Genomic DNA, 24,294 nt, shown 5'->3' on the forward strand with positions numbered 1-24,294 from the left:
CCCAAAAAACAATTCCTAACCAAAAAACAAAGTATAACTAATTATACAGCTCTCAATTATAACAAATAAATATATGTAAAATAAACAAACATAAGTTTAATCAAGTTATATATAACAATATATTTTCGTCTACACCTCTAAGTTAAGGATAAGCGAAAAATTAAATGATCATTAACCTCGTAGCTTCTCTTATTTGGCAAAAATAAAGTTATGTTATGTAGACTAATTTTTTATACCACATTTGCGAACTATTTGTTGTGTTATAAAAAAAAATTAATTACATTAATCAACACTTAAGTAATAATTCAATTATCAACAAGTACGTTATTTTTTTACAAAATTTAACTAGATAGATTCTTTAGTATTGCCTACAAAACTAAGAAACAAACAAGCAAAAGAGGGAGGACGAGCTATATATAAGCAATTAGGTCTTTTATGCAGAGAAATCCCCTTTTTTTTTCAAAAAAATGAGGATTATGTGTAGGACTCACTCCACATCGAATTTCAACAATCCGAACTATCTATTTTGTAAGTCTCGATTCATAGATCATACTTGCAAAAGTTGAATTCAGTCCAAAACCACTTACCTATTTAATTATCAAGATAAAATATTATTGTTTCTTATATAACAACATATTCGTTAATATTTCTTTAACCAATTTAGATGTCTTAAATATTTCCGATTTGGCTAATATTTTGTAAGAATAATCAATAAGGTGCAACTTGAAAAATAGACAGTTCAGATTGTTAAAGTTCGTTGTGGTATGAATCCCACAACTAATTCCCATTTTTATGAAAAATTGGGAATCTCTTCCCTTAAAGGCTTCTTATAAGCAATAGTGTTCTGTAAAAGTGCATTGGGAATCAATTGATATATTTTCATAAAATAATACAAGCTAGACTAATTTTTTAGATTAAATTTGTAAACTATGTAATGCGTCACTAATAGAAAATAAACATGTTAATCAACAGTAAATCATAATCTAAGAGAAATGTTAATGAAACTCCCTCAAAAGTGGAATCTTTATGGACTTTCTGTCACCTCATATTTTTAGCACAATATTTTATAGTATTAACAGAAAAATTAATGTTAAACTACGAGTTAGTCAAGAGTTTATAAATAAAGGAAATTATAGCAATGGTCAATCAACTAAAAATCTATGACTAATGGACCCTTAAATTCTTAAAACGTGCAGATATGGTCATTTTCATCAATTTCGTCATAAATTTTGTCAAAATGAGTCGTGTTGAAAGAATCATTATTACATTTGGGTTAAAGTTGAAGAACCATTGTTTTAATTTGGTTAAAGTTGATGGATTATTTCTCTAATTGGGTTAAAGTTGAAGGATTATTTATACAATTTTTTCATTCAATTTTTCAAATTTACCTCTTGATTTTGACCTCACAACGAAAATGATTATAGTTAAATATTTTGATGAGTTATAGGACTAATGATCGTGAATTTTTAATTAAAAAGTATTACTTTAATTGAATTAAAATTTAAAAATCATTACAATAATTTTCTTATATAAATAATTAAGAGATTCTTCTTAACATCTCTCGTATAATTCATATCTTGGAGGGAAAATTGTCAACAACCATCGTACAATGACTTGCGTGATGGGCCAACACACAGCCGCGTCTGCTGTCCAGCAGCCCATCGTCACTTTTTCCAAGATATGACCGTGTCACGTGGCTAGCCTTTAGGGTGCGTTTGGTACGCAGACGGGACGGAACGGGACGGGACAGGACGGGACGGAACGGGACGGGACGGGACAGGACAGGACGGAACGAAGGTGTAATTTTTGAAAAAGACATGGGGTATATTTGTCTTAAAATGGTAAAACATTGTGTTCCACAGACGTGGAACAAACCCGTTCCAGGGGGTGGAGGTGGGACGCAAAAACACCCAAAATCTGTCCCGTGGAACAGCCCGTTCCACCCATTTTTGGCGCACCAAACGTGGGACGGAACGCCTCGTCGCGTTCCGTCTCGTCCCGTCCCACGTACCAAACGCACCCTTAGGGTGCGTTTGGTACGCAGACGGAACGGAACGGAACGGGACGGGACGGGACGGGACGGGACGGGACGGGACGGAACGAAGGTGTAATTTTTGAAAAAGACATGGGGTATATTTGTCTTAAAATGGTAAAACATTGCGTTCCACAAACGTGGAACAAACCCGTTCCAGGGGGGAGGTGGAACGCAAAAACACTCAAAATCTGTCCTGTGGAACAACCCGTTCCACCCATTTTTGGCGCACCAAACGCGGGACGGAACGCCTCGTCCCGTTCCGTCCCGTCCCGTCCCACGTACCAAACGCACCCTAAGTGCCGAGTCCGAATTATCTTTATATTTTATCATATTTTCAGAAATAAAATAAAAATGGTTAGGGTTTTAGGCTTTTAGCGGCGGGACGGGGACGTGTTTTGGAGATCCAGAAAGAACCATTGGCCGAAAGCCTGGAAGCACGATGAAGTATGTTTTGGATCTAGCAAGGTCTCTGTCACGTCCTTCGATCTCTTAAATAATGAGGAATACCTAAACCTTAAACATCAAAATGAAATTAAATAACAATTTTATTTGTTGAGTAGAATGATGAGCATTACTAATTTAAGTTAATGACTAAAAATAGGAAGTTTTAACAAAACATTTTCGGTACTGTTCAACTTTAACGAAAAACCATATTTATACATTTCTCTGGTACTATTCACTATACATTTAAAAATAGCTTTTCATTAAAATAATTTTTTTTAAACTTTTTTTTGTTAGTTTTCCTTTAAAAATATTCTTTTTTCTTTTTTGCTCTTTGTATTTGTGCAGGTTAAATAAACCTAAAAACGGCATAACATGGTGGTGGGGTAATATAATAAGTGAGCTTTTACTGGATACATATTGCAATCGAAATCGTTAATTTTTTTAGTTATATTTAAATAAATAATCCAATTCCACTATCAGTGCATGATCTTTGTTGATGCAAATTTCCGCCGTTTTCAATCTTGACGAAAATGCACCTGCAAAACAATCACTACCTTTGATCAAAGACCTAAGCCTTAAGCCTCATGCACCCACGACGTGGGGGGAGAGGGTTAGATCAACGGATCTCCGATGCCTAAGTTAGTTTTTCTGAGAGAGTAAAGTGTTTAATGCTTTTTAGGGTTGCAAAAAGCTGTCTAAAATTGGTAGAATATGGGGTATTTATAGGGCTTGGGCCAACCATATAGGGTTTAATGGAGAAAGATTCTCTAAATATTCCCAAGATATTTAATAGGAGATAATATCTTGAGATGATAGGATAATAATCCTTAATTGATTTAAATTATGATTACTTACTTGATTGGAGTCAATCTTCAATTAGAAATGTATTAAAGATAGGATTTGGGTAATTAATCCTTATCTTTAATTCATTGCCATGGGCAGGTGTGCTCAGCTGCTGAGTTATTTAGGATGTGAGTTGCGCCTACGGGTGGAAGAATATGAGAAGCCTGCCCATTTATTGAGGACAATCTTGTCCTTCTTAAATAAAAATCCACATGTCGCCTCTAGAATTTTTTGGATTATTTTAGGCTTCACAATCTTGTTTTAATTGGAGAACAATTGTAGGATTTTTTTTTTTTTTGGATATTGTTAAGGAAAATTTTAATTCAACAAGAGTGATAGAGCTTTAAAATTTGTATGAAAACTGACATGATTATATCATAAGAACAGAGCTTGTTTACATGCTTTGATAAAATAAAATAAAAGATTAATACATCGGATTTGAACAAAATTTAAGATCATAGCTAGCTCAAAAATATTTCCATGAGATTTTTCTTTCAACATAATTGAATCCTTCTCTACATTGTATAGACCTTGGTATGAACTAACAAAAAAAAAAGGAATTGGCTTATATGACCAAAAATAAATAAATAAATATTTTTGAATATTCTACACTAAATTCATCTAAACTACAAAGAAACAAAAAATTTGAATCTTGGATATTAAGAGGAAAGGGAATGTCAATTCCCTTCCAATAGAGTATCGAGTAAATGGGCCACAAACACATAAAACAGAGCAAGCGATAAAAGGAAGGCCGACTCCACCTCCTGTGCGTATGGCTGAAAAGCGAAAAAGCAAGCGGGAAATGGGAAACCGTAGAGGAAAGCATATTCCGAGGAAATAGCATCCAAGTGACTTCCAATCAAAACCAAAACCAAATCTTCAGATAGCTCCTCTCAAAGATACCAATCTCTTTACTGTACGAATCCCATTTCACTATCTAAAAAAAATTAAACATTTGATTGGATTGTGTAGAATCATCTGATTTGATTCGTTAAGAAACGCCGGTATTACTTGTTCTTGGAGAAATGCTTCTATGATTATCGAAAAGAAAGGTTTTTGTTGCCCTGTGCAAATTGAGCTAGTAGCTTTAGGAGACCAGCATGAGTGAGCAGCTTTCACGATGGCTGCTGGTCCGGCTACCTGTGGGAAAGACATTGAGGTTCCAGAGTCTACATGGTATTTGACACTCCTTGTGTCTTTGTTGTGAACTGAAGCTCGATTAACGGGTGACTAGGCCTCAAGGATGTTGACACCCGGCGCAAGAAAATCAGGCTATTAATTTTATTCAAGAGCTAAAAAATGTGAGAGTAGATAGTAGAAAGATGTCACTTAGTATTATGGTTAATTACACTAACATCCTCTAAGGATTATCGTGTTTTCACAAAACCCTCTCACGTTTGAAGTATAACACTAACACCTCTTGAGGTTCTAATTCACTTTCATATAACCCCTTCAGGGCTGACATAATTTCTTAAAGACAAATTTGCCCCACTATTAATTACTTCAAAAAATAAAAAAGGCTTTTTAAAAATATATATAATAATAACCAATATAAAGAAAATAGATTTTTTTTTGTTGGACTTCAAAAACATACATTAACCATACAAAAACAATAAAATAAAAAAATAAAAAATAAAAAATAAAAACTGAAAATAGAAAGCCACCTATGCATCTTCGGATCTTTCTCTCAATTTTTTTTCTGTTCTTGTCCTCAAATCGCCACCTCCATCTCTTCGTCAACCTCCTTCACTCCTTGTTCACCCAAACAGAAACCAATTTCGATGAGAAAACGTTATGGAAGAAAGCCCTGATTTCAAACATGGAGAAGGGTACCTGATTTGGCTTCTTGGAAGAAATTACCCGACCACATTCCTACTCCGAAATGCCCAAAGGATTTAACAGGAGAAAGATTTGTTCTGCTAGGGTTTTTCCAATTAAGAAAAGAGGATTGGGATATGAATTAACAGCGTAGAGGAAGAAGGTAACAAGATTTCTTCAATTTTCTTTTATTGTTTAATGTAAGATTTTAATTTGAATTTTCATTCTATTTATTTATAAAGGATTTTTCATAAAGTAATTAATAATTAGTGCAAAATTGTCTTTAAGAAATTATTTTAAGGTGATGTTAGCCCTAAAGGGGTTATGTGAAAGTGAATTAGAACATCAATGGGTGTTAGTGTTATGTTTCAAACATGAGAGGGTTTTGTGAAAACACGATAAACCTCAAAGGGTGTTAGTGTAATTAACCCCTTAGTATTATGATCTAGTGATATTCTTCTTCACTGGTAAATAAGAGATTTTAGGTTCGATTCTCACCAAAGGTGAATTTGAACCACATTATTGCTAGCTTATTGTGAGGCTAAGCCCATCATATTCCCCTCAGTGTAGATAATATCGTTTTGTTCAAAATAAAAAGATATGTACAAAGAGAAGTTGGATAAAGTACAAAAAATTACCTCAACTATTGGTGTCACAACACTTTCATACATCATCTTACGAATTTGTGTCAATGTCGTACCTCCGTCAATTTTTCTGTTAAGTGCTAACGTGATTAGATAAGGGGCCACTCACTAATCCAACTGGATTAAAATATAATATTTTAAAAATTAAAAATTAAAAAAATTAATTAATTTTTTTATTAAATCTCTCTCTCATCTCTCTCTCTCCCCCCCATCTCTCTCGCCTCTTTCTCTTCTCGGCATCCCCAAAACCCCTTCCCACTCGACCTCGACCCCTTTCCACCCGTCCCCCCCAACCTTCCTCCACCACCCTCTCTCTCTCTCTTCTCTCTCTCTCTCTGGACACCCACATGTATCCCCAAAACCTTCCCACCCTTCCCACTCGTCCCCCCAACCTTCCTCCCTCTCACCATTTCTTCCCCTTGCTCCGTCTTCCCCAAACTCAAAACCAGAACCACCCAACCCAGATCCCACCCCCGCTCTAAACTCAAAACTAGAATCACCCCACTGAAGAAACCAAAAAAACCAAGCCCACACCCAGATCCCACACCAAAAAAAAAAAAAAAAACCAAACACACACCCAAATCCCTTTGCCCTCCTACACACCCATCACTCTCCTACACACACCCAGATCCTCTTCCCCTCCTACACACCCAAACCCTCAATTCTCAAAGTCAAGTTTCAGAAAATGGGCGAGGTTTAAGAAGGTGCACCGGAAACCCAGATCCCCTTCTCTCCTATCTCATTTCTCTCTCTCTCTTCCCCCAAAACGCAGACTTACAAGCCATGGAACGCACAAATTCTCTCTTCCCTCACCTCATCACCTTTCTCTCTTTTCACCTCATCCTCCTCCTTTTCCCTCCGATTGTCGCCGCCAAGCTCACGAACTCTCTCGGGCTCGCCAGGTCCAGCTTCCCGTCCATGCACGCGAAGCAGTTGATCAGAGCCTTCAATCTCTTCCCGAGGAAGACATCAACATCATCGACCCCGATTCCTCGACATGAACAGGGACCAACTCGAAGAGCTGCGGGTGAAGCCATCGTCGGCCTCCTTGGCATCAAAGAGGGTGGGTGGTGGAGGAAGGTTGGGGGGAGGACGGGTGGGAAGGGTTCCTGTGTTTTGGGATTTTAGGGATGCAAGTTACAGCCTTGCAGGGAAAGAAGAGAGAGAGAGAGAGAGAGAGAGAGAGTAGAGATAAGGGGTTGGGTGGGAGAGAAATGGATCTGGGTTTTTGGGGAAAGGGCACACGGGTTGATGGGGTTTTTTTTGGTTTTTTATATTTTATTTTATTTTTAAATAATTAATTTTTATTTTTAAATATTTAATTAATTTTTTAATAAAAAATGGGTCCCGTCTCTAGCCACGTCAGCACTTAACAGAAAAATTAACAGAAAAACTGACGGAGGTACGATATTAACACAAATTCGTAAGATGAGGTATGACATTGTCATTTTAAAAAGATGAGGTATGAAAGTGTCATGACACCAATAGTTGAGATAATTTTTTGTACTTTAAGAAATTATTTTAAGGTGATGTTAGCCCTAAAGGGGTTATGTGAAAGTGAATTAGAACCTCAAGGGGTGTTAGCGTTATATTTCAAACGTGAGAGGGTTTTGTGAAAACATGATAAACCTCAAAGGGTGTTAGTGTAATTAACCACTTAGTATTATGATCTAGTGATATTTTTCTTCACTGGTAAATGAGAGATTTTAGGTTCGATTCTCACCAAAGGTGAATTTGAACCACATTATTGCTAGCTCATTGTGAGGCTAAGCCCATCATCTTCCTTTCAGTGTAGATAATATCGTTTTGTTCAAAATAAAAAGATATGTACAAAGAGAAGTTTATAGGGAAAACGAAGCATTCAAGTCGTACAAATTGCAGTCTACCGTCAGAATATCAGGCACCATTAGCTTAAAGGTCCTTTTTATATATGGTCATCAAATTGGATAAGTCTAAGAGACAAAACAAACATGATTAAACATGAATATGGAAGAAAAGAAAATAGACGTTTGATTATCATTTTCTTACGTATAAATATTTGTGCAGAAACCAACTGTATAAGAAAAATAAAATTTATTTAATTCTCAAGATCAAAGTAAATTGGCGATTTAAATTGGGAACAAATTGTAAAAATAAAAAACTTTGAGTAATTGCCCTCACTCTGATTTGAGTTTACCACACGGTAATTCTGTCTCACTTCACCATCCTCAATCACCCCAAGATTTCCAAGTTTTACCATAGAAGCTGCAAACTCCTTAAAGAACGCACTTTGGCTTTCGGCATTTGTTTCTTACCTTCTGAGAGAACACATTGTTCATGGTTGGGTCGACACCATGAAGCGAACTAAAATTCCGAAGTCGGGATTCGAATGAAGAACAATGTGAAAACCCTAGAGTGCGACCACCAGATAAAGCAACCAAATCTTCGTTGAAAGTTGGAGGTGGTAAGTTGATGGTCTCATTAGCTCTTGACATTCTTCCGTCTTTCCTCCCTTTTAGCACATTCCACTGCGGACATCCGGACTGTCAAAAGTTGTTAAGAATGTATCTCACATCAATAAGAGAAGGAATTTTGCATGAGTTTATAATTAGTTAGGTCACTCCTTGAAAGCAGTAATAGTAATGCATGTAAGGCGAAGATTGTTTTCGGTGGAAATTAACACAACCATTACTGATACATTGAAAGCAAATAATATGGTGCTACAACCTGACGCTTTAAGCATATACATGAAATTATACAACTGGTTCAAAAATCATAGGAAATTATAAACGTCCATTTGATCTTTTATTGTTTGACCTTATTAATATTATTAATCTAAGAGCACGGCCTACGAAAGACCGGTATCCATTGCATTTCTTGTTTATTTTAATTTTTATGGGATTGTCTTCAGAGATGATTGACAAGCATTATTATTTATCTGATGTATGTTGCTTAAGACTGCGATGCGATCAACAGCGCGCATTATTGGCGGTCCAATGAGCAATTCGGTCTCCACCTCAGAACTCATGATACTTTGGCTCCAGTAGTTTACAGAAGCAGAAGCAGAAGCTCCTGCTTTTTCATAGCTTACAGAAGCAGAAGCTCTTTTTTCTTGAGCTGAATGCTCCATCAACAGCTTCGCACCACTCTGATCATATCATCATAGTGCAGATAAATAAACAAGAAAAGAAAGAAAGACTAGAGAAATTTACAATGATCGGTTTAAGATTCTTATCATGATATAACATCACCTCAAACGTCATTCACAGTACGCAGTTGTTGGTAATTAAATAATGGCAAAAGAGTTCAACAGGACTTAACAAAGTTTACCTCTTCGCGTAATTTTGCGTTCTCTTGTAAGAGGAGCGTCTCCTGATTTTAGAGAGAAAGATGGTGTTAGAACTTGAAACTAGTGAAGCAGTTGATCTATATCTGTAAAAATTACTATTAATAGGTTTTGTAGCACTAAAATTTAAGGAGAAATCGACCGCAATTGATCGTTTTTCAAATCTCAATTGCTGAAATGGTTAGTTTCAAGTATGCCATTGACATCTAACCATTATGTCGTAATTATTTGACCACTGTGTTGTCGATATTCGATTGATGTTGTCAATATTTGATTATGATCTATTTAGCAATTGAGATTTGATTTTATGATATTTTAGCAAAAAATAAAATAAATACCTTTGCCTTTAGATTTTCCATCTGCTCCATGAATAATTGAGCCTGGAATCACTTCAAGTTTGTTAAATTCCAAAAGAAAAAGAAAAATCCATTAAACAGATACGTGTTGGAGGAAAATAGACTTGTGACCATCAGCTGAAATACATGTACTTATGTACCTTTCTCTCTCTTATGCTGCGTAAACTTCGTTCCAGCTGGCTACTGATCTCCTGGAGTTCTTCAACAAAGCAAGAATCCAAATCATTTCCCAAAAGCTTCCTAAGACACACAAATTTCAGAGTTTAGGAAAACCTAAAATATCAGTTGAGTGAAAAAGGGCAGGGGAAGATGATCAAACTAAGCCATAAACCGTTGAGAAGCTTCTAGGATCTCTATCTTCTTGGTCATAATAGCTGATTCATGCTTCAAGTGCTGCATGCATGCAGATTAATTAGCTTTTGACAATTAAAAGTTGTCTCATATGGGGGTTAGGTTAACAAAAGATGAGTGCAGAAAGTTAAAAAGGAGTGCAGAAATCACATCTCTGATAAAATTGTCGAAAATCAAACATCATATCATCAACGGTTATAACACATGATAACATAAAGAAGTCCCAACGAAAGAGTACAATCATTGCGAAATGTGATCTTTAATCTCTTTAGGTGTGAAAGGAGTTGCTAGAAGTTAACCTAGTCAACGACTTGAAACCCCCTCCCTCCCCCCCCCCCCCACTTCTCTTTTCTTTCACCCATTTTCATTTGATGAGCATGTATCAAGTGTCAGTGTAGTAAATAGTGGTTATAGACAAATTGGAGTAGGATTCTCTCCCTTTCAAATTTCCCTCCCCTCAAGTTGCATCCTATTTGTACGGTCACGATTAAGCCATGTCACCTTCTGGTGTTGACTTCTTTATAAAAAGTGAAAGAGAAAGAGGAAAATGGGAGAGGATTAGAGGGGAGGGGCATGAATTTAGAAGGGAGAGAATCCTACTCTGGAAAAAATCCAAAAAACTTGCCTGCAATTAATATCTTATATAATATATAGACACAACTGTATGCGTACGGTAATGATTTTCACATGGATAGAAGATAACTATAAAGCAAAGTTGGGTTTTTCATATTAGTTTAGATGAGTTTGATTCTCATGGTTTGAACAATTTAACATTAATTTTGGATTGGTGTAAGTTTGATAAATGTGAGCTCAATCTATTAATTGTGAAACTCAAATGCGTTTTCTTTTCCCTCACTTCATTATTGGTTGTTCTCCTTTCTCTCTCTCAAAATGGTTGGCCCGCTATTATATGAATGAAACTCATAAGAGCTATACATGACACTTAACAATAAGACTCATCCTTGTTGAACTCACTTCCTATGCTTGTTTGCTTTTCATCTATTAGAATCAAACTCAAATTTGCTAGTTCACTCTAGAAGTGTGGAAGTCCTGACAATTAGTTCTTGATTTTATTCTCTATAAATACATTGATATGAAAGGTGCATAACAAAACCAAGTAGGAAGAACAAGAATCATCCCAGCAAGTGATCTCAAAAACACTTCCCAGGAATGTTATACTGATTAGGCTACTAGAACCCTCACATAAAACACAATAATCCTCTTTCCTTTTCCATAAAGCACCGAGAAATGCCTCCCAGATAAAGTTATATATGGTGAAAATGAGTTCGCCATATAAAATGCAACTATGCAGGGAGTGGTGCTTATTAACCACCTTGTACCTCTAGCACAACAGTAAAAACGAAACTTCAATGTCCGCTGATATGAAGAAAATCTAACAAAGACTTCGCAATTAATTTTTTACGTGCACACACATATATGCATATGTATATATCCCAAAAAGTGACAACTATTCCTCCAGAAAGGCATGGAAGTTATCCAATCTCTCAACCCTTTACTTACCTGGTGGAAGGCCCCGTTGCAAACTCCCACCAACCCACCGGAAGCAACTAAAATACTTGCAATTTGTTCAACATATGCCTAAATTTAACAGATTAATTTTACATTTTGTAACGAAAAAGAAATATAATCTTTTCATATATACTTAACCAGATCACTTGAAAAGAAAGGATTGAGAGTAAAATGCTATAGTTCTCGTTCTTTATTAAATCATGTATAACCGATCTCTTTCCACCAAGATTTGATGTAAATTACTACCTTCTTCTCAATATATTAAAGGACGCTGAAACATTTTTTGTGATATAAAAGGCCAATTACGACTCAAAACTTTAGGTCCGTAACTATAATTAAGCTTCTATCCTGAAATACATCAAATCGGCTAAAAGAGATCATAGCCATAAAGAGAAAGCTAAAAGTTGTTTCTTTCCCTAATATAGTTATATCAGCAAGTCTACTCTCAATGCACTTGCACACTATCTTCCGTCATTTTGAAGATTATGGCCGAAGACTAAATTCATCACACCAAGATTTTTAAAGTTTCATAACAAAATCTGAAATCTAAAAGATTGAATTTTCAAAATCCAAGATAGATCGCCTAACCTGCACATGTTGTTCCACTTCAACCTTGTTGGTTTGCTCATCTTTTGCATAGTTATGGTATCGTGTTAGAGTCTCTTGCATGCTGAAGCATCCAGAAAAATAAAGGTCAAAAATTCAAATATGATGAAATCATAGAGTACTCCATATTAGTTCCAGTATCTCTTAACAATATGATATAGATGATGTTTTGCAGTGGTTCAAGTTTTCTGAAAACTCATTCAGTTTAGTGGACAAAATCTACATAAATTGTTGCAGAGGACAGAGAATGCACTATAGTTAACAAAAAAGCAGTTAGCATTTAGACCTACACTTTGTAAATTGTAAAAGGAGTAAGCTACTATCAATGAAATTGTGTTGATCATATCACTGCAATCATTCACAAATTATAATTAAAATACCACTCCATTGTATGTGGATGAATTTTTAATGTTCGAATTCATTTCAGGTAAGTTTAATACAGCTTGGTTCCTCCCGTTTCAAACTCAAACCAGTTGCTGAAGTCCCGTTCAAGTTAAATATATGCTAATCGAAAGGAAACGGCTAGGATGGATGATAATTGGAGCTGGTGTGTTGAAGTAAAATTGGTCAGTGGAGTATAGGATATGTCTAGTGAACTTCATTTAAGTCAAAAAAGGAAAACAAAATGCCACAAATATTTTCTAAAAGTTAAAACTTTGAGTACACAAATCTGCCTGTGAGGTAACTGAAGAAATACATATTGTACTAATTACAAAGATATATCTGAATTTGGTTTGATTATAATTATAAATTTATAAGGGTAAACATCATGTGTAAGATGTATGGTACAAATTAAACATAAATATATATAGGTTGTCAAGTACTGATTATGACTAGAACTGATAGAAAGCTCGAAATCTGTATTGTATTTTTACAACATATATAGTACACCCTAGCATTAGCACCAGGCACCAAGCATCACGAGTACCCCATACCTTGTTGTTTCATTTAATGAAATTAAGCATATAGAACAAAAGAAAGATGGGGTTTCAAGAATTTATAGAAATTAAAGAAAACGTACTCAGAGCTGCAGAACTCATAGAGCTTGTCTTTCTGGGAGAAGATGATGACTGCAACTTCTGCATCGCAAAGAACCGAAAGTTCATAAGCTTTCTTTAACAAGCCGTTTCGACGTTTGGTGAAGGTCACTTGCCGGCTTGTGGCATTCTCAATTCTTTTCATCTCAATCTTCCCTCTCACCATGTCTTAGCTTTGCCTAATTCATCGGCCACCACCATCGTTAATTGCAAAAAACAGGGAAAAATCTTATAAAATTGGTAAAGATAAGCAACATATATAGCTCAAAAAGCTAGCTATAGAAGGGTTATTTAGAAGCACTATTGAGAAAAAGATTTACAACCTGCACCCAGGAGGGTTTGGAGAAGTACTCCAACACTAGAAAAAATGTCAGATTTGGGAAGAACGTCCGGTGACAATGAAGAAAACCCAGGAGATAGTCAACTTGAAAAACCCCAAAGAAGTTCTAAAAGAAGCAAATTAGAGATGAACCCAAAAGGATATATAGAAAGAAAAAAATTCCCAAAAAGATTTTAAATTAAGTTTCTAAAAATAGAACCCAGAGAATAAGTTTTAATTACCAAAAGGATACAGAAAAAGACCCCCAACGGTATTGGATTTGAAGGATACAATTATGGAAAATAGAACAGAAACCCTAAAATAATGTTCACAGTGCAGGAAAACGCAAAGAAGGAATATCTGATTGTGAATGTCCAATCTCTTTTTTTTTTTTAAAGCCGAATGTGAAGGAAAAATTACAGATAAATATACTTTTAATACTTAATTTTATATTAAAACAAAAATTTTTAAACATTTCAATGAAAGACAAAAATTAATATATGTGAAAGATGACATCATTTACACTATGTTTGGATTAATAAATTTAAGATTATTAAGAAATTTTAAAATGAGAGAAATTGAAATGACAGGATTTTATTTTCTAGAATTTGTGAATTTTCTTGTTTGGTTAATCTAAAAAAACAATGGACTTGAATACGGAATTTGTTATTTTTAAGCCCTCAATCATAAAAATTGGGAAATGACACATATTTACATGGAATTTAAACTTGGAAATTGGAGGTCCCAAATTCCAAGTTCTTTTTCTACACAAAAATTCTAAATTTCTATATTTATGAATCTAAACAGGGGAATTGGTGTATGTCAATTTATAAATTCTGACTTTTATCTAAATTTCAAGTTTATTTCCCTCATCCAAACATAATGTTACTTTTTTTTTCCTCTAAAATGTAAGTTACAAAAATACATTTTATCTTTTGCATTTTTTCACACTTCTTTCTCCTACTCTCTTATTTCTCTTTTTTTTCTTTCTCATGCTCCTCTCTCTATGTCTCTCTCACTCTCTACCTCTCTCTCACTCTCTCTCTCTCTCTCTCTCTCTCTCTCTCTCTCTCTCTCTCTCTCTCTCTCTCTCTCTCTCTCTCTCTCTCTCTCTCTTCCTTTTTCCTATTTCATCAATAAACAACAAATATCGATCCATATACCAATAAAATCACAATTTATGCATGTGCATGATCAAGAAAACATGGTACGATGAAGCACAAGCCATTCTTGACGATTTGTCAAAAGGTCATCTTGAAGAATTTAACAAGCCCAAGTAAAAAATTTGAACTAAGGAACTATTGCAGAAGCTAGCTAGAGCAATGTTAACCTGTGAGTTTGTCTACCAACTCTTTATATTTAAATATAGAAAAAATGCTTTTCTCGAGGATGACTTGGTGAAGCACTGAAACCCTCTAAGGTAAAGGAGACTTCCCATATTTGAAAAGATTTCTTCATTTAGAAATGAGTTAGTTCGCTAATTTTGTAGAGATTTATAGATGTTGAAGTGGATCTTAATTTGTATTCTACTATAAGTTAGGAGGTCGGTATCAAATAAGTGATATGTACAAGAACAACAACATTGAAATTCATTTTTCTTTACTTCGATTAAATTATGGTAACAAAAATAGGGTGACATGTTTGTAGTTCTGAACTAACATATATAGTTTTATTTCGTTAATTTGTACAAAAGCATGCTTATTTTCTAGTTACTGAGCTTAAAGATATCACTATAATTTATGTTTTGTTTCTTCTGTTTATTTGCTTTTAGGTTCAATATCTACTGATGAAACAAACAAAGATTCGTATGTGAGGATTAGTGAAATCGAGCTTACTTTGTGTTGTAATTTTGTTGTATTTTCATTGGGTTGTATAGAGAGATGGGTTTGTAAATGAATCTATTAAATGTGTTTCTTTTGGCCTAAAAAAATGGTCGAAGACGAGTTGAACCGATTCAGCAAAAATGGTTGATGACGGGTTGAACTGATTCTGCAAATAGGTTGAACTGATTTTGCAAAATGAAGACGGGTTGAACTGATTATGGAAAATGGTCGAGAACGGGTTGAACTGATTCTGCAAAATAGTCAAGGACGGGTTAAGCTGATTATTCAAAAATAGTCGAAGACGAGTTGAACTGATGCTACAAAAATGATCAAGGACGGGTTGAACTGGTTCTGCAAAATAGTCGATGACGAGTTGAACTGATTCTACATATAATTTCAAAACTGATTCTGCAGAAATAGTCGATGATGAGTTAAGCTTATGACATATATTAATTTTGTTGGAGTTGTGAGGGCTGGGTTCTATTAACAGCCCTAAAGACTTACAGGAATGACTGGTATTCTAAAACATTGTTTTCATGTTTTCGTCTCTTCTTAACATGTTTAAAAACTAGTGGAGTTACTTGAAATATAGTGAAAGTTTTTGTCTCTATATATAAAGCTTCCGAATTTGAATTATATTATTGCTAACTTATTGTGAAACTTAATCTTTTTTTACTTAAATATTATCGTTTATTAAAAATAAAATAAAAAATCTCTTTATTCTCAGGCCACACAACCCTTTTCTTTCCATTTTGACTACTTCCATTATTCCCTTCGTCTTTCTCTCCAAACTTCATACACACACAAAAAAAGGCATAGTTTTAATTAGGATTAATTGTTGATTTAGTTCTTAAATTATTACCTCAGTGAAAATTAGATTTTTTTCGGTAAAAAAATCCCTAATATTAGTTTCAAAATTATTTTATCCAATTTTTCATCAACTTAAGTCATATGACTCATTTTAGAGGGTAATGTTATCATTTTATTGCCTACAAACCCTTAACGTTGTACATTAGTTGCAAATCTAACTTCCTATTTACTTTTTAAAGTTAACTCCATAGACTAAAGTTAACGTTTTATTTAGAAGAAATACAAATATGGAAACTAAATTAGAAACCCTAGAAATAATATTCACATAGAAGGGAAACACAGGGAAGGATCTTTTTATCTAATTGTGGATGCCCACTCCCTTTATCCTCAGGCCACGCAATCCTTTTTTTTTTTCTTTTCTTTTTTTCATATTGATCGATAGCTCTACTTATATTATTCCGTTTGTATTTCTCACAAAACTTCCTAACCCAATAAAAAGGTATAATTAACTATAAAACTCTCAGTCATAACAAATAAATGAATATAAAATAAACAGACATAAGTTTAGTCAATTTAAATATAAGTACCTAGTTGCGTTTCTTAATTGGGAAATATAGAATAATGTTAGGTACACTAATTTTTTAGACTAATTTGTAAACCATGTGATATTTCCCTAATATAAAATAAGCATATTAATCAACACTTCAATAATAATTCAATCATCAACAATCATATCATATATTTACAAAGTTTGAATAACTAGTCTCTCAAGTATTACCGGCAAAAATAAGAAACAAAGAAGAAAAAGAGAGAGGACGAGCTATATATAAGCAATAGTGTTTTGTAAAAGTGCTTGAGAATCAACTGAAAGAATTTTCATAATGCTAGGTGGGCTACATTTTTAGATTAAATTTGTGAACTATGTGGTATGTTATAATAAAATAAAATAAAAAACATTAGTCAACACTTAAGCCATAATTCTATGTCACCTCATATTTTTTATAATATTTTATAATTTTAATACAAAAATTAATATTAAATTACAAGGTACCTAAGAGTCCATGCTGCATTTGCTGTCAGCGGCCCATCGTCATTTTTTCGAAGATACGACTGTGTCACGTAGCTAGCCTTGAGTGCCGAATCCAAATTTTCAGCGAGACGGGGACGTATTTGTGGGATCCAGAAAGAACCATTGGCCGAAAGCCTGGAAATATGATGTTTTGGATCTAGCAAGGTCAGTCACATCCTTCGATCTCTTAAATAAAGAAGAATACCTAAACCTTAAAAATCACAATGATAAAATAAGAATACGTCTGATATTGTCTCAAAATTTAAACTCATATAATAATAATAGTAAGATAATGAGCATACTCCCTTTTTCTTTTACTATTTATACTTCTACAAGTTAAATAAATCTAAAAACGGCATAACATGTTAGCCAGGGTAAAATACTAAGTGAGCTTTTACTTAATACATATTACAATCGAAATCTTTAATTTAATTTTTATTTATCCTTTTTTTTTTTGAAGTCAAAGACTGTTTTGAACCCTCTACATTAAATTCATTTAAACTGCAAGAAGGTGAAGATTTTGAATCTTGGGCAATAGACACTTGGAGGGATGCATTCGATTGGGATTTTGATGGATTTTGATAGAGTGTAATTAATTTCTAGAGATTTTATGTAAAATTTTGAAAGATTCCATCAAATTCTCAGGGAGATGTGAGATTTGTGAATACTTAAAATAAACTATAAAATTTATCAAATTCTCTCAGATTCACCAACTTTTTAAAATTCTTTAAAATTAATTTCTACTTGAATACATCTAAAATATTATAACTCTTTTAAAATCTTGATTAAATACAGCTAAACTTTAAAAGAATAATTTAAAATCATAATTAAATACCCCTAAATTTATAAAGAGAAAGAAATTAAATATCTCAAAATCCCAATCTACTACACTCCCTAAGTTGAAGTGAATGTCAATTCTACTCCAATAGAGTCTGGGTAAATGAGCCAGAAACCCTAAAACAGAGCAAGCGAGAAAAACGAAGGCCGAGTCCTCCTACGCGTATGGCTGAAACGAGAAAAAAACAAGCGGAAAATGGGAATCCGTAGAGGAAAGCAGATTCCAAGAAAACAGCATCCAAGTGGCCTCCAATCAAACCAAACCAAAGCTTCAGATAGCTCCTCTCAAAGATACCATTCTCTTTACTTTAAGAATCCCATTTCACTATCTAAAAAATTTGGTGCATTTGATTGGATTGTGTAGAATCATCTGATTAGATTCGTTAAGAGACGCCGGTATCACTTGCTCTTGGAGAAATGCTTCTATGATTATGGAAAACAAAGGTTTTTGTTGCCCTGCGCAACTTTAGTTAGTAGCTTTAGGAGACCAGCTCGAGTGAGCAGCCTTCACGATGGCTGCTGGTCCGGCTACGTGTGAGAAAGACATTGAGGTTCCAGAGTCTACACGGTATTTGACATTCCTTGTGTCTTTGTGAATTGAAGCTCATGTAACGGGTGACTAGGCGCAAGGATGTCAACACCCAGCGCATTGAGATCAGGCTACTAATTTATCCAAGAGCTCAAAACCGTGAGAGTAGATAGGTAGAAAGAGAAGTTTATAGGGCGAAACGAAGCATTCGAGTCGTACAAATTGCATTATTAGTCTACCTTCAGAATATCAGGCACCATTAGCTTAAGGTCCTTTTTATATATAGTCATCAAATTGAATAAATCTATCCAATAAAATAAACATGATTAAACATGATTAAACATGAATGCGTTGAGAAAGAAAAAATGCGTGTGATTTTCAGTTTCGTGCATACAAATGTTTATGTAGAAACCAACCGTATAAGGAAAATAGAATTTATTTAATTCTCAGGGCAAGATCAAAGTTACATTGGCAATTTAAATTGGGAAAAAATGAAAATCTTTGGGTAAGTGCTCTCTCAGACAGGAATTAGGGTATAACTATTTAATCTGAAGAAAACGCCCATTATTTGATCAGAAAAGCCATGTCATAGAGATGAGTTCGATTACTTGTCACTTCTTAATGCGAATTATGGGCTCAAATCGAATACCAAACCCCTTAACTTCAGATGTTTTCCCAAAAAAATAAAAAATAAAAAATAAAAATCTCTTAACTTCAGATTTCCCTAAACCAATTCGTTGACTTACACCTTCCAGTTGCTCCATAATATGTTCCGCTAGTTTTACATCACACACTTACTCTCCTCATACATTGATAGCAAATAAAGTGGTGCTAACATACACAAAATTATACAACAGGCTCAAAACTCAGGAAATTATAACTTCTTTGATCTTTTATTGTTTGACCTTATTAGTATTATTAATCTGAGAGCACGGCGTACTACAGATGGGTATCCATCGCATTTTTTTGTTCTTTATTTTAATTGTTATGGCATTTTCTTTAGAGATGATTGACAAACATTATTATTTATCTGATGTATGTTGACTCAGGCTGTGATGCATCAACAGCGCGCATTATTGGCGGTCCAATGAACAATTCAGTCTCCACCTCAGAACTCATGCTACCTTGGCTCCTGTAGTTTACAGAAGCAGAAACTCCTGCTTTTTCATAGCTTAAAGTAGCTCTTTTTGCTTGAACTGAATGCTCCATCCACAGCTTTGCACCACTCTGAGCATATCATCATAGTGCAGATAAATAAACAAGAGAAGAAGGAAAGACCAGAAAAATTCACAATGATCGGTTTAAGATTCTTATCATGATATAACATCACCTCAAACCTCATTCACAGTACCTAGTTGTTGGTAATCAAATAATGGCAAAAGGGTTCAACCGGACTAGTTTACCTGTTCACGTAATTTTGCATTCTCTTGTAAGAGGAGAGTCTCCTGATTTTAGAAGAGAGAAAGATGGTGTTAGAACTTGGAACTAGTGAAGCAGTTGGACATATATGTAAGAGGAGAGTCTCCTGATTTTAGAAGAGAGAAAGATGGTGTTAGAACTTGGAACTAGTGAAGCAGTTGGACATATATCTGTAAAAATTCAAATGAATAGGTTTTGTAGCACTAAAATTTAAAGAGAAATTGGCTGCAATTGATCATTTTTCAAATCTCAATTGGTGAAAAGATCAATTTCAAGTTTGCCATTGATATCTAACCATTACGTCATCAATATTTGACCACTGTGTTGTCGATATTCAATTATATGCTGTCAACGATTATGATCAATTTAGCAATTGAGATTTGATTTTATGATCATTTTAGCAAATAAATAAATACCTTTGCCTTTAGCTGTTCCATCTGCTCCATGAATAATTGAGCCTGGAGTCACTTCAAGTTAGTTAAATTCCAATAGAAGAAAAAAAAAATCCATTTAACTGATACAAGTTGGGAGGAAAATGGACTTGTGACCATCAGCTGAAATACATGTACTTATGTACCTTTCTCTCTCTTATGCTGCGTAAACTTCGTTCAAGCTGGCTACTCAACTCTTGGAGTTCTTCAACATAGCAAGAATCCAAATCATTTCCCAAAAGCTTCCTAAGACGTCCAAATTTCAGAGTTTAGGAAAACCTGAAATGTCAGTTGAGTGTAAAAAATGCAGGAGAAGATGATCAAACTAAGCCATAAACCTTTGAGTAGCTTCTAGGATCTCTATCTTCTTGGCCATAATAGCTGATTCATGTTTCAAGTGCTGCATGCATGCAGATTAATTAGTTTTTCTCAGTTAAAAGTTGTCTCATATGGGGTTAGATTTAACCAAAGATAAAAGCAGAAAGTTAAAAGGGCGTGCGAAAATCACATCTCTAACAAAATTGTCTGAAAAACAAACATCATATCATCAGCGGTTATAACACATGATAACATAAAGAAGTCCCAACGAAAGAGTACAATCATTGCGAAATGTGAACTATAGTATTTCTAGGTGTGAAAGGAGTTGCTAAAAGTTAACCTAGTCAACGACTTGAAACCCCCACCCCCTCCCTCTCCCTAACTTCTCTTTTCTTTCACCCATTTTCATTTGACAAGCATGTGTTGTAGAATTTTTCAAATCGACGAGCTGAGGGCCCACTCCAACAACATCGATACTGTCCCCACTTTACCACCTGTCCAATCCTCAAGTATGGAGTTTTATCACAAAAGGTTTTGATGTTTGTTAGAATGGGGTAATTCTATTTAAAGTACTTTTCTCCTTCCCTCTGTCCGATGTGGGACAATTGGTTTCAACACTCCCCGCACGTGAGACCCCATTTTATGGGTCACACGTGGAGATCCACACATCGGCAACCACGTGAAGCGATGTCGGGGATCACCCATCGTGTGGGGCCAAATGGGGGCCCACCCAATCACATAACATCTTTGGCCTACGTGGAGCCATGTCGGGGTTCACCCATTGCGCGGGGCCAGTGGGGACCCACCCAATCACTTGGGTGTACAAGCCCGTCCCCTGGCTCTAATACCATGTAGAATTTTTTCAGGTCGACGGGCCAAGTGCCCACTCCAACAACACTAATACTGTCTCCACTTTACCACCTGTCCAATCCTCAGGTGTGAGGTTTTATCACAAAAGATCTCGGTGTTAGTTAGGGTGGGGTAATTCTATTTAAAGTACTCTTTCTCCTTCCCTCTGTCCGATGTGGGACAATTGGTTTCAACATGTGTCAAGTGTCAATGTAGTAAATTAGAGATGATGGACATAGTGGGGAAGGACTCTCTCCCTTTCAAATTTCCTTCACCTCTAGTCCCCTCTTATTTGAACGGTCACGATTAAACCATGTCAACATCTTGTGTTGACTTCTTTATAAAGAGAGAGATAACGTGGAGAGTGGGGGGAGAGAAAAGGAGGGGAATGAATTTGGAGGTGAGAGAATCCTACTCCGAACAAATTAAAAAAAACTTGCCAGCAATTAAAATCTTATGGTACTTAACATACAGACACAATTGCGTGTGTACGGTAATGATTTTCACATAGCTAGAAGATAACTATAAAGCAAAGTTGGGGTTTTCATAGTAGTTTAGATAAGTTAGATTCCTATAGTTTGAACTATGTAACATTATTTTTGGATTTATGTGAGTTTGATAAATGTGAGTCCCATCTATTAATTGTGAAACTCAAATGCGTTTTCTTTTCCCATCTATTAATTGTGAAACTCAAATGCGTTTTCTTTTCCTTCACTTCATTATTGATTGTTCTCCTCTCTCTCTCAAAATGGTTGGCCCACTATTATATGAATCAAACCCATGAGAGCTATACATGACACTTAACAATTGGACTCACTCTTGTTAAACTAAAAATTTCCGACTTACTATGCTTGTTTGATTTTTATTTATTAGAATGAAACTCAAATTTGCTGGTTCACTGTAGAAGTGTGGAGTTCCTAACAATTAGTTCTCGATTATCTTCTATATATATTGTTAAGAAAGGTGCATAGCAAAACCAAGTAGGACGAACAAGAACCATCCCAGCAAGTGATCTCAAAAACACTTCCCATGAAAGTTAACTGACTAGGCAAGTAGATCCCTCAAAGACTTGGTGCTTCTGTCCCCAAATAAACCACAATAATCCTGAGAACCATAAAGAACCCAGAAATGACTCCTAGGCTCCTACTCAGGTTATGTATGGCAAAAACGAGTTCACCATTTGAGGATGCAACCAAGCAAGGAGTGGTGCTTATTACTCACCATGTACCTCTAGCACACCAGTAAAAACGAATTTTCAATCTCAGCTGATATGAAGAAAATCTATCAAAAACTTCCCAATTAATTTTTCGCGTGCACACCACACACATATACATATGTATGTATATCCCAAAAAGTAACAACTATACCTCCAGTAGGCATGTAATTTATCCAATTTCTCAACCCTTTACTTCCCTGATGGAAGGCGTCGTTGCATACTCCCACCAACCCACCGGAAGCAACTAAATTACTTGCAATTTGTTCAACAGACCTAAATTTAACAGATTAATTTTAAATTTCGTAATGAAAAAGAAATAGATCTTGTTCATATATACTCAACCAGTTCACTTCAAAAGAAAGGATTGAGTAAACTGCTATAGTTCTCGTTCTTTATTAAGTCATGTATAAATTGACCTTCTTTCCACCAAGATTTGATGTAAATTACTACCTTCTTCTCTATAAATTAAAGGATGCTAAAACAAATCAGCTAAAAGAGGTCATAGCCTTAAAGATAAAGCTAAAAGTTTTTTTTTTCTTCCCTAATATAGTACCATTAAGACTACTCTAAATGCAAGGAAGTCTATACTTTGGACAACATGCACTTGCATACTATCTTCCATCATTTTGAAGATTATGGCCCAAGACTAAATTCATCACATCAAGATTTTTTAAGTTTCATAACAAAATCTGAAATCTAAAAGATTGGATTTTCAAAATCCAACATAGAGCTTCTAACCTGCACATGTTGTTCCACTTCAACCTTGTTGGTTTGCTCATGATCTTTTGCATATTTACGGTATCGTGTTAGAGTCTCTCGCATGCTGAAGCATCCAGAAAAAAAAAGTCCAAAATATCAGATAATGATGAAATCATTGTACTCCATTCATCCTAGTATCTCTTAACAATATGATATAGATGACATTTTGCAATGATTCAATTTTCTGAAATCTCATTCAATTTAGTGGACAAAATCTACATAAATTGTTGCAAAGGACAGAATGCTCCATAGTTAACAAAAAAGCCAGCTAGCATTTAGACCTACACACCTGTAAATTGTAAAACGAGTAGGCTAATATCAATGAAATTGTGTTGAACATATAACTGCAATAATTCACAAATTATAATTAAGGTACAACTCCATCGTATGTGGATGAGTTTTTAATGTTTGAATTCATTTCAGGTCAGTTTAATACAGCTTGGTTGCTCCCGTTTCAAACTCAAACCGGCTGCTGAGATGTCCCGTTCACGTTAAATATATGCTAATCGCAAGGAAATAGCTACGATGGATGATAACTAGAGCTGGTGAGTTGAAATAAAATTGGTCAGTGGGGTATAGGATACGTCTAGTGAACTTCATCTAAGTCAAAAAAAGTAAAACAAGAGTACAAAATTATTTTGTAAAAGTTAAAACTTTGAGTACAGAAATCTGGCTGGAATGTAGTTGAACAAATACATATTGTACTAAATATATATCTGAATTGATCTGATTATAATTATAAGGGTAAACATCATGTGTAAGATGTATGGTACAAATTAAACATAAATATATATAGGTTTTCAAGTATTGATTGTGATTATACGGATAGAAAGCTACAAATCTGTATTATATTTTTACATCATACTACACCCTAGCATCAAGCTAGTACAGGTACCCCTTACCTTCTTGTTTCATCTAATGAAATT

At 34.8% G+C, this 24,294-nt stretch overlaps 1 protein-coding gene across 17 annotated transcripts in view; it reads right to left on the reverse strand.

Annotated features, from left to right (window-relative positions):
* Window positions 1-7,842: 7,842 nt before the first annotated feature.
* The window catches only part of LOC126625063 (peroxidase 66-like), a 28,850-nt gene continuing 12,398 nt past the window's right edge, over window positions 7,843-24,294 (reverse strand). For 5 of the 17 annotated variants that reach the window (XM_050294850.1, XM_050294787.1, XM_050294634.1 and 2 more), the window contains exons 3-8: window positions 23,348-23,432; window positions 20,565-20,626; window positions 20,373-20,472; window positions 20,212-20,253; window positions 19,780-19,821; window positions 19,096-19,603 (exon numbers count right to left, since the gene is read on the reverse strand). In XM_050294850.1, the coding sequence (XP_050150807.1) occupies window positions 19,403-19,603; window positions 19,780-19,821; window positions 20,212-20,253; window positions 20,373-20,472; window positions 20,565-20,626; window positions 23,348-23,432 (532 nt within the window). In that variant the 3' untranslated portion in view covers window positions 19,096-19,402. The other 12 variants (XM_050294230.1, XM_050294167.1, XM_050294363.1 and 9 more) reach the window with 11 other exon arrangements.

The sequence above is a fragment of the Malus sylvestris genome, chromosome 1, assembly GCF_916048215.2.
Source record: "Malus sylvestris chromosome 1, drMalSylv7.2, whole genome shotgun sequence".
In the NCBI taxonomy this organism is placed as follows: Eukaryota; Viridiplantae; Streptophyta; class Magnoliopsida; order Rosales; family Rosaceae; genus Malus; species Malus sylvestris.